The sequence below is a fragment of the Cynoglossus semilaevis genome, chromosome 13, assembly GCF_000523025.1.
Source record: "Cynoglossus semilaevis isolate Cse_v1.0 chromosome 13, Cse_v1.0, whole genome shotgun sequence".
Taxonomy (NCBI): domain Eukaryota; kingdom Metazoa; phylum Chordata; class Actinopteri; order Pleuronectiformes; family Cynoglossidae; genus Cynoglossus; species Cynoglossus semilaevis.
Window position 1 is genome coordinate 5,871,980 of NC_024319.1, and position 11,157 is coordinate 5,883,136.

General features: G+C 40.9%; 1 protein-coding gene and 1 long non-coding RNA gene across 3 annotated transcripts; both read left to right on the forward strand.

The window, feature by feature from the left end:
• The first annotated feature begins 4,702 nt into the window (after nucleotides 1–4,702).
• ncam3 (neural cell adhesion molecule 3) lies at nucleotides 4,703–10,343 on the forward strand. 2 transcript variants are annotated; one of them, XM_025061812.1, is made up of 14 exons: nucleotides 4,703–5,006; nucleotides 5,233–5,304; nucleotides 5,409–5,606; nucleotides 5,685–5,825; nucleotides 6,032–6,172; nucleotides 6,268–6,385; nucleotides 7,294–7,448; nucleotides 7,561–7,694; nucleotides 8,165–8,300; nucleotides 8,559–8,726; nucleotides 8,829–8,948; nucleotides 9,651–9,778; nucleotides 9,878–10,046; nucleotides 10,127–10,343. In XM_025061812.1, the coding sequence occupies exons 1-14, from the start codon at nucleotides 4,946–4,948 to the stop codon at nucleotides 10,312–10,314; spliced, it is 1,929 nt and encodes a 642-aa protein (XP_024917580.1). In that variant the 5' UTR covers nucleotides 4,703–4,945; the 3' UTR covers nucleotides 10,315–10,343. The 2 variants fall into 2 exon arrangements, with proteins under 2 accessions (XP_024917580.1, XP_008321467.1); XM_008323245.3 differs by having other exon boundaries at nucleotides 4,704–5,006; nucleotides 6,029–6,172.
• A 138-nt stretch (nucleotides 10,344–10,481) lies between these two features.
• LOC112487973 (uncharacterized) lies at nucleotides 10,482–11,131 on the forward strand. Its single transcript, XR_003051601.1, has 2 exons — nucleotides 10,482–10,677; nucleotides 10,810–11,131. It is a non-coding gene; the product is annotated as an uncharacterized LOC112487973 (long non-coding RNA).
• Nucleotides 11,132–11,157: the final 26 nt, after the last annotated feature.

Here is an 11,157-nt window from a genome sequence, read left to right on the forward strand (position 1 = left end):
TCAGAGTTCGCTGTAACTCTTTGAGGTTATTCCCCTTCACCTCACCAACTCCTCGAGGCAAAAAGCTCAGCGAAAGAAAAATACCTCAGTCAACACTAAAAACAGAGATAAGACCCGACCACCATTTATTTACAGTCATGCTGCAGGGCTAGAATACGTGCTCCTTCGCCCTGCGCCGTCTTACTCCATCTCCGACTCCCCAAACACTGACCCACTTCCCGTGCGTAAAGACAATAATTCCTGTCACCTTTGTGCATTCTTTTCCAAACTTCTGAAAAGTTCTTCTGACAAAAAACAAACAAGAAATAGAGATTCAGAGATTGTGTATTGTATATAGTCATGTGTGAATGTAATCCATGTCAGATGGAGCCAAATGATTCAAGTTTATTTGAACCCGAAATGACTGGGAAGAGAAGACGAGGCTGTTGACATGTTTAAATAGACTTTTAATGTGACTTAATGCACATTAAAAGAAAAAAACATTTTTAAGTTGCTGGTCTATGTTAATTTTTTTTTCTCGAATATATTTAACCCGGCATCTATTTTGTCACCTAGTTGACATTGAATAGTTCAGACATATTTCTACAAGGAAGCTATTCTTATATCCAGTTGTCAGAAGTAGAAGATTCGATTTCTACAACGATAGCACTGACCAGGACATTGAAAGTTAATTCCTCTACAAGGAGAGTAACATTTGTGAAGAATAAACAAAACCATTGAATATTGTTTGGCCATACTTATAGAATAGAATATATTCCATTTTATTAACAGAACTGTTAAAAGCAAAATAGAATTTTCACTCATGATTTACAAAAAGTTGACCGTCTGTTTCATGCAGGATACCTATTTCTGGTCACAAAAAGTATGATCTGTTCCCTTCTGACCCTTCCTTGAACATTTCATTTCATGGCTACCAAAGACGCACGCCGTAATTAATTCATAGGTTAATTTGGCACTGGGCACTTTAGATCCCTAGAACAGAAACATGCTGACTCCAGATCAGCCTACCATCTGTCTTCCTTCCATTGTTCCTGATTGTATTTTGAATTTTACCAGCATGCATTAACTGAGACCAAGTCCTCTTCAGCGTCCTGTGAAGATAATGGACTGACTGAGTGATTAACCTTAAAATACTCCATGACAGATTTAAATACCATTCACCCAGTTTTAGAGCCAACATCAATTGTTGGTGAAGATATAGTGAACCTTGTATTTATTGACCCTGGAATATTTTTCGTACCATATGAACCTTTTGTACCTTGAAGAAAAAAAACATTCTCATTGTTTTTAGGGCAGACGGATCCTGTTGGACCACACCGATGGAACATGTTGGCGTGTGTTCTTTTGGCTGATCCACTGATCAATTGATTTTGGTAGAAGGAGGATCAAACAACTGTCCGGCAGACCTTATGTGTAGGAGCAGGAGTCTGGCTCAGCAGAGTCTCTGTAAAAACACACAATGTGAGCAGACATGGCACGAAGGAAGACAACACACTGTGATTGTTGTTTATCTCTTGTTTATGTGACAACAATGGTTGGCGTACGGAGCGGCGTAGACAACCTCAAGGCCTTCCCCTGACCGTCCTCCCTGTGTGTAAATATTAGCTGGATAAATATAGCCCGCAGTTACGTTGCTGTCACTTTCACGTTGATAACAATGGACAGAACAGAGGAGAGAGGAAGTATTCTCTTTGTGTGCAGCCGGCCTGTTGCTATTTGAGTCACAAGGACCATTTTACAATCGTCTGCACAATCACACAGAAAAAAAAAAAAATCAAACAATCCCAAGAGCAGCTATTACTGTAACATTGACGCAAGTTCACACTGTGGCAACTTTTTACATGTAAAACCGTAATGTCCTATTCACTGAAGTCTTATAGTTTATCTAAATATAATATATAATATAATATAAATGGCATAAAAAACACCAAAAAGATTAAAATAAATAATTAAAGATGTTAGTTGATAGAGATTCAAATAAAACGTTTTAGTCAAAATCTTTTGGTCAAACGTTGTCCATGTGTCTTGTGTCTCCAAGGTAACACACACACACACACACACATACATATGATGTCTTCTGCACAAAGCTGGGTGTGAGTGAGGGTGTGTCTTCTCCAGTCACGAGAGACTAAACGTCTGTCTCTCCCTCCTTCCTGCCCGTCTCGTCCCCCTGTCTTCGGCTGTAGCATCATTGTTTCAGTCAGTGCGTGTGTGTACGTTACGTTTGTTTCTGTCACATGTTCATGCATGCAGAAAGACAAAAATATATACATTATGAAAATATATCATATTTGTCATTTTGACAATGGTTTGACATCTGTCCAACCAAAGCAAACAACCTGTCCAGAGGACAGACCTGTTTAGACTGTTTAGACCAACACTGTGGTCAACACCGTGACATAAACTTCTACAGCACGGTGTCAGTCCCAGCACATTTATTTTTTTAATGGTTTTCTGTGTGTTTGTTTGTGAGAAAGAGAGCGAAACACCACGACTGTGTCAGGAAGTTTGTGGAAGTCTTGGAAGGGACTGAAGGGACCGATGTTTAAAATGATAGGTTTATTTAGCGGAGGGAGACAAAGAGAGGAAAGGTGAACTTTCTGGGTGTCGATTTTTCATTTGTTTTTCTATGTTCTTCAACCTTGTGTTAGTTTGTGAGAAAGCGGTTAAATAAGAGTGTTTACTTTGTATGGCTGGTGTGCAGGTTTTTCAAATTGTATTTTGGTTTATTTGTCTGGACGTAGACAAAGAGAGGACGACTGAATATTCTGTGTATTTGTTTTTACGTTTTTATGTGTGTGAGAGTGTTTTGGCTCCTGTAAACCACATGCAGCTCTTTAGCTTCTTTGCACTGGCGTCTGATTGGTTATGACAAACTGATACATCAGACCAGTACTATCAGATCTTTCAGATTATGACAAACTGATACGACGATCAGACCAGTACTATCAGATCTTTCAGTTGAAAATGTCACAGGTTTGATCTCTGTGTGAACAGGAATTAAATATGGGGAAATATTATAAGTAATATTATACATTTTCACAGCAGTTTTCTTCATTACAAAGAATATGCTGGAAACATAACATATTATAAGTAATATTATAAATTTTCATTACAAAGAATATGCTGGAAACATTTAGAGCAGTGGTGCTTTGGCCCAGAGGCAGTGTCTCTGTCATTGGTGTGGAACCCCAGGGTTCACCTCTTGGTGAAGTTCGAACCCCGGTTAGGGCGGTTGGTACCTTCCAGTGGACTCACCACCTGCAGGAAGGTTCGGGGGGAGGGGGTGTGGTACGGTGCAGTGTGGTTTGGATGGCGGTCGCGGGGGCAGCAGTCTCCGAGACCCCAGTAACAGATAAGTGGAAGAAGATGGATTTATATACATACAGGTTTTTCTTAGAAGCAGTAAAAAAGATCAAATCACCAACACACATTGAATGTGGATCTTGCTGTTACTGTGTTCAGACTTGTGAAAACAAGTTTTAAAATTAGGATCAGTCGAGGAGAGATCGTACTGTGAAAACAGAATTTTAAAATTAGGATCAGTCGAGGAGAGAGAAGTTCACGTCCAACCAAACCAATGTGATGCAGACTGGAGTCAGCACGTGCCCTCTCCTGTTAATGGTCCTTGTTAACAGCCCTCAATTCTGGGCACACTCGGATCTAATGAGGCATAATCACACAACTCCTGATAATTCACCTGATTGGACCGTATGCTCTTTGATTGGCCAAATGGTCTCTGGTGTGGATGCACTGATAGGTTATCTAAAGGGGAGGTGGGAGGGGCAGGCTGCGATATAGGACCCGGGGGAATGACTCCTGAAAGGCAGCAGCACTGACACAACAAAGATGAAAGGGGAATGATGTCATGTTGGTGTGTGTGTGTGTGTGTGTGTACGTGTGCATGTGATTTGGGCCAGAAACAACTGTTTATTGGTTTTTCCAAGTGGAGACAAAACCGTGAGGGTTAAAGTAGTATTTGTTGCCAGAGTCACTCTGAAGAACTGCAGACAGCGTCAGAGCCAGCAGTCAGAGGCTGCTGCTGATGTGGCAGGAAGGCTAAACATCGCTGAGCTCCACGCTTATATGGTGCTGTACACCTACGACAGAAATGTTAAATGATGACTTGAAAACATGAACCAACGATTTAACAATTTTTCAGCTTCTTTCAGCTCAGCATCATTTTGACTTATCGTTACCATCAATAATAATATTTACATATAACTGATAATAAAATGTCCTTGATATGAACTGTGTGTCTCTGACAAGAATGTGGTCCTTTTTAAATGAGAGAGGAAAACGATAGTATGATAGAAATATCTGTCTCCATCTTCTCTCCCCGTGGGGAGCTGCCTCCGGTGGAAGGGATGAGATACAAGGAACAGTGGGAACAAAACAAAAAAAGACACAGACAGACAGTCGGGCAGACAGACAGACGACAGGAGAGACTGGTGGGTGGGGTTGTGGGGGCGGTCATTATAAGACAAAGGGAACATGGGGACAATTGTGAGGTTGTAAAGATAACTGAGTGAGTTGGGGACAAACATCAACTCCCGTCATCACCTCCTGTTTCCCTGCACTTTAGTGGCAGTTACTCCCAGAAACTGTTTAGGGTTGAAGGAGGGATGAGGGTCTCCCACCCACTCCCATTTCCTCTCATCCCTCTTCACATGCTCCTATAAAACCTCTGACACAGATGCACTCCTGTCATGCTCTTCACTGGCTCGTCACCTGTAGGTGACACTTGGCTGATTTAATTAATAAAATTACAATAATTTTCTTTTTCTCACTGTCAGATCTTCCAGAATTTTCAGTTTACACATTTTGTAGAAGAGGATTTGAGCTCTGCCTCTTTTGTTTTTGTGTGCATCTGGGAACACAAACACAAAAGTTAAAGTTAACTTTGAGGTCTTGCGACTCGGTGTACCTTCATCCAGGTGGGAAGATGAGCCGCTCCACCCTGAGACTGATCTCTCTGCTGCTGTCTCTGATGCTCCACGGCACAGGTACGATCTGGCTCTCTGAGCTTTGCCGTCTAAGATATGGTGTCGAAATGATGAATGAAGTGAGAGTGTGAAAACGTCACGGTATTTTGATTGGAGTGAAAGCAGGAAACAACGCAGGAACTGACCGATACAAAGAAAACTTTACACCGAGCACCTGAGAAAAATAGGATTGTTCAAATTGTTCAAAAATGGGAAAAGGAAAAAAAAAGCTTATCTTTTTCTCCAGATGCAAAGTTGGAAATTATACCCGGCAAAGTGGAGGTGCATGTAGGAGAGGAGATACTACTGATGTGTAAAGGTGAGTTGTTTTCATTTTTAAGAAGTCACATTGTCAAAGTTTTCCACATTCCACACTCACTTTTACTGGATTTCCTTCTACACCTGCGTCCTCTCTCTCTGCAGCAACTCCAGAAGGAGAAATAACCTGGCGAAAGGACGGAAATACCATTGATGATGATGAAACTGTAAAACCCATAGATGGATTATCGTCCAGCCTAAATATTAAGACGGCAACTCTACAAGACGCTGGCACATACATATGTGAATGTGAATTCGACAACGGCCACAATGACATCGCACGGTCCATGGTGTTTGTCTACGGTGTGTAACAGCTGGGTTGGAACACACACCTTCACATGTTTAATCCTGTGATTAAACATTAAACACAATTTCTTTCAGAGGGTCCATCTTTTAACGGCACAAAAACATACCATGAGTTCCAGGAGGGGGAGATCGGGTTGGTTCCATGTCTGGTGACGGGAAAGCCTCAGGTGAATGTTCTCTGGCTTCGGAACAATGAAGAAATCCCTTCTAATCCAGGTATGGGCAGCGAATGGTGTGCAGAACAATGTTGTGCTGTGTGAAGTGCAGCAATTTGCAGATTTTTAAATGTAGCTGTGACATTTAAAGCCAAAACATTCAAATAAACACATTATTTTATTGATGTGTTTGTGTTTGTGACCCATTCTCACCAATTTCTGTCTGCCTCTGTGTTTGTATGTTTTTTTTCATGCGTTCTTCAGAAGGTCTGCGCGTGCGTCACTTGCCAAACAACACACTATATTTTGCGGAGGTGAAAAGAAAGGATGCTGGGACATACACCTGTCACGCTGAAATCAATAAATCGATTGGACAAAAGCATCTCGATGTCTCTGTGGTTGTCAACTGTGAGTAGATTTTTAATATGAAGACTGTAATTATGACCAAGTTAAGTTCATATTCTTTAAAAACCATGATTTTTTGTTTTGTTTTTTTCTTGCAGTTCCTCCAAAAGTGCTTCCTAAAGAAGAGGTGATAAAAGTGAGGGCTGGGCCTGAAACAAATGTCTCCCTGGTTTGTCTGGTGGAGGGTCACCCCACACCTAATATCACCTGGACAATGTAAGGCATCATTTTATGCATTCCATTATACGGTGTTGATTGTGTGTGAACTGAGTGTTAAAATGAGAGTAGAACCAAACCTAATGCCGTATAGCATTGTTTCCCAAAGACTGGGTCGTGGCCCTCAGGTGGGTCGCAGGTGTTTTTTTTTCTGGGTTGTCTCGCATCATGTTTCCCAGGAGTTATAGCTATTGACTTGAGTTGCAAATTTTGTTCCTTTTAAAAAGTCCCCATAAAAAGAGTTTAGGAAACACTGCTCTGTAGTACATTCACATTGGAAAACCTTATCCAAGATTCACCTAGAGCCCAGTTTGAATGGCTGTCAGCTGAGACAAAACACCAAAAAGTTTTTTTTTTAAATTTCTAAGCTACAACAGCAGTTTTTTTTTAGGCTGATCCAACCCCACTGTAAGCACTGTGGTTTTTATTTGCTTTTTGCAAACCAATATGAGTAGACATTATATTTGTGTTTTGATTTACATTATGGTCTGCCTTACAGCTCAAACAAAGGCTAAAATAGAGAAACATAAGCTGAGTGTGTCAACTCTATACAGTAGATGAAGAACCCACAACAAACTTTTAAATACTCTACATTCTACTAGGACAATACCCCTATAGGTTTAAAATACATTTTGTATTACACTGATTAGGATCTCCTTTTGCCGCCACATGTATACAAAGTGTAGAGAAAGACATTACCTTATCAGTCTTCTTAACGTCATGTGGCATCACTCTTATCCTCCTCAAATTTTATCTCTGTCTCCCTCTAATAAACTTTTTCCTCTTCTTCCTACTCCGCTTTATCGCATCGTTCCTGTAAGAACTAAGATAGCATCTCAATTATTCATAATTTGAACCAAGATGAATGGACAGTCCTAGGAAATTCAGTTTTTTTTCCCTACTTGCAGGCCTGTGGCGTTTGACCCTTCACATCATCAGTTCAACTCCGACCGCAGCCAGTTGACCATACTGTCTGTTAGCAGAGCTGACGACGGAGAGTACGTTTGCACTGCCAACAGCAACATAGCTGCGGACAACGCTACCATCGTGCTCGATGTCTTTGGTTGGTTTTATGTAACGACATCTTCTCAGCTTTTTGCATCAGAGCAGTCACTCTTGTAAATTCCCTGCGCATTATTTTCTCTTGACTTCTGGTTTGTTGTTTTCCATTGCAGAGGCTCCAGGGGTGAATCTTTCGTTAGAGCGACAGGTGGCATCAGTGGGTGGGCAAGTGTCCGTCTCCTGTAACGTCTCTGGTTATCCCCTCCCTGAGCTACACTGGCTCAACAAGTTCAATGGACGCACATTGGTAAAGATACGGTTTAATCCTTTAGTTGTTTTTTTTTTTCTTGAGGTCCATCCAGTCATCCAACAGAATTAGACCAGATTTGGGACTTCAAAGTCAGGATGTCAGGAGGTCCATCCTGACATCCAATAGAATTAGACCAGATTTGGGACTTCAAAATAAAAGTTTTAGTTGGTGAAGTTAGAGTATAGAAGTGCAATAAAACATATCAATTGACTAACTATATTATGTACTATTGTACTATGTACAAAACAAGGCGGGATCATTGTTGGCCCCAAATGGCTCGAGCCAATCAGCAGTCAGTGGGCGAGGGCAGGATACACCTTGGGCAGCTTTAAAAAAATAAATAAATAAAATCAAGCACTGTTTGTTTTTTTTAGAGAGAAAAAACACACTCATATCTTTGAACAATGATAAAAGTCTTTTTAACTCTATGGTTGATCAAACCAATAACCTTCTCTTTGCCCGGTCAGGACTTGACCTCTGGACACATCCGTGTGCTGGACGGAGTGATGACAATCGAAGATATAGTGCCCTCTGATGGTGGGATTTATTCCTGCATGGCTGTCAGCACCTCAGTAAATGCATCTCGGGATTTTGAATTACTCAGTAAGTGTTTGTGACGTCACATCTCCTTTATCTATACTGTTATATGTTCAAGTATTATTTGCTTTTGTGTGTGGTGCAAGTTGCTTTTTTTTCTTTCAACCCAGAATTTTTATATTCATGCCAACAGTGGGTCTGTGTGTTTTATGTCAGTTTATAACAAAACCATTTTTGAATTGTAATAATGTGGTGAAACTTAAACAGAAAAAAATCGTAGAGTGTGTTTAAATACAATTGTCTCTTCTCTCTTTTGTGCAACAGCCCAGCCTGGTCCTCCTCTCTATATGGCAGTTATACCTGGGCCGACCTCAGTCCATTTCTCCCTCAAAATCTTGCCAGTCAACGGAGGTACGCCACTCACCAATTTTGTCTTGCAGTGGAGAAAGATTGGAACTGAGAAATGGATGGAGAAGACAGTGGCCGTCTCAGGTGTGTCACATATCGAACCCCTAAATGGACATTTGTCTTCTTTTTTATCTAAGTCTAAAGCTTGGTGCAGAATCTTATGCGTTTTAATCCTTGCTTTTGCAGAGGGTGCCGTCATCACTGGCCTCAAGCCTTACACTCAGTACTCAGTACGTTTGGCTGCCTTGAACTCAGTGGGAGTGGGAGAGTTCTCAGACATCAAAAGTGTTCGAACCCTCGGAATACGTAAGTACTGCACATCCACTGGCACGAGTATAGAGTGTAGAACTTTTTGACTTCAGTGTTGTAACCTTGAAGACATCTTTATAAATGCATCAAATGTGTTCAGATTTTCAGCCTTAGTAGTTTGAAGTTTGGAAGAAAAAATGAAATGAGTATAACAGGCCTTAGATATTTTGAATGTGTAAATTTTAAGGTGAGTTTCAGGTTTTTCATGTCTCATTTATCAATTGTCATTATTTTCATTGTCTTATCATCATTGTTATTGTCCTTGGCATCATCCTCTTCATCATCATCATCATCATCATCATCATCATCATCATCATCATCATCATCATCATCATCATCATCATCATCATCATCATCATCATCATCATCATCATCATCATCATCATCATCATCATCATCATCATCATCATCATCATCATCATCATCATCATCATCATCATCATCCTCATCCTCATCATCATCCTCATCATCATCCTCATCCTCATCCTCATCCTCATCCTCATCATCGTCATCCCAATACAGAAGGTACAGGACCTAATAAGATGTAGACAGTGTATATATTACAGAAGGTACAGGGCCTAATAAGATGTAGACAGTGTATATATGTTAACTTATTTATTTATATTTTACCTCTGATTGCTCTTTAAAACATCAAAAAAGACATTTGTTTTAATAAAAAGCTTTGCTTTAATCCTCCAGGTGAACCAGACAGTCCAGTTCTGTTGCCCAAAAGCATGAAAGTAGAGAAAAATTCCGTTACCATCCCTCTGAAGCAGGAGAACGATGGTGGGAGTCCTGTGCTGTACTACATCGTACAGTTCAAACAGGTGAAAGGAACTGACTCCCAGTGTTTGGTCGTCTGTGCTCCATTTTATCTGTTTGTACCTTGTCCTCACCTTCCCTGTCGACCTCCTCACTTCTTCCAGGACAAAGAAGGGGCTGAGTTGAAAGAGCAGCGGCTGCCATCCACTGCAGACAGTGTTGCCCTTCAAGACCTGGCTTTCGGGTCAGACTATAAATTGCAGGTTGTGTCGGTGAACGCCAACGGTTCCTCTATGCCAGTAATTATGGACTTCAGCATCGCTGAAAAGCCTCGTATGTGCCTCCTCACTGTGCACGTGAATGATTATGACCATGGACTGCGACCCATCTAATGTTTGACGTTTTCCTCACAGAGAGCAGCACCATGACCAAGGGCGGCGTGGCTGGAGTGGTCATGGTCATCTTCTTGGTGGTTTTCCTTGTCGTTGACGCCACCTGCTGCTACAGAAACCGCTGCGGCCTTCTCATGACCATCGCTGTGAAGCTGTTCGGAAAGAAAATTCCAGGTCTAAAAATGGCTGAGGAATCAAACAATGGGTAGGTTAGTGCATTGTTTCCCAAAGACTGGGTCGCGACCATTGGGTGGGTCGCAAGAGGTTTTTTATTTTTTCACAACCTTTCCCAGGAGTTTACAAACAATGTCTATTGACTTGGGTCACGAAGATTTGTGACTTTTAAAATATGGGTCCCCAGAAACAAAGTTTGGGAAACACTGGGTTAGTGTGAGAAAATATTCAACGTCTACAAACTAATATAAGTATAATAATCTTGACCACAGGGAGGGATCCTTTGCAAGAATTTCATCTGCCACGGAAACTTTTCAGCAGAGCGACACTCCGACGCTCACCAAGAACGGCCAGCTCACGCAGGTGACCTGTGACAAGGCCCCCCTTACTAAAAATTAGTACGTTTTGCCACACGATCCTTTGCTCCTTATATTGTGATTTATTACAAGATTTGTCAAGTTGAATGATTAATTTATCCCAAAGGAGTCTCAAAGTGAGTCTTGTTACCATACTGTGTTTCTCCTCCACAGGAAAATACAACCAGATAGAATCCATCCCACAATTAATGCATGATGTGAGAAGAAAATCTGCTGCTACCAAACGCCCACCCGCCCACAATCACAGACTCAGAACACAGTGCTGCCTCTACAATGGACACAACTGTCATGGGAAAGGGCCATTAATGACTTAATGTGTGTTACAGGGTTAAAATTCTTTATTTTGTATATATTTTTTTAAATGTTTTTTTCTTTTGTTTATGTAAATATTTCAAATATGTCCCTAGCTTTTTGATGCATTTTGCTGCTATGGCCATAGTGTAGTATGAATAAATAAAAGCTCTTTAATCTTAAACTAAACGAACTAATCATATGTAATTT

Excerpts from the sequence above, each read along its gene's own strand:
- ncam3 (XM_008323245.3), top strand. The coding sequence starts at position 4,946 with ATGAGCCGCTCCACCCTGAGACTGATCTCTCTGCTGCTGTCTCTGATG. Across the intron at positions 5,826-6,028 it reads AGAAATCCCTTCTAATCCAG|AAGGTCTGCGCGTGCGTCAC; the intron begins GTATGGGCAGCG and ends TGCGTTCTTCAG. Across the intron at positions 6,386-7,293 it reads CCTAATATCACCTGGACAAT|GCCTGTGGCGTTTGACCCTT; the intron begins GTAAGGCATCAT and ends CCCTACTTGCAG.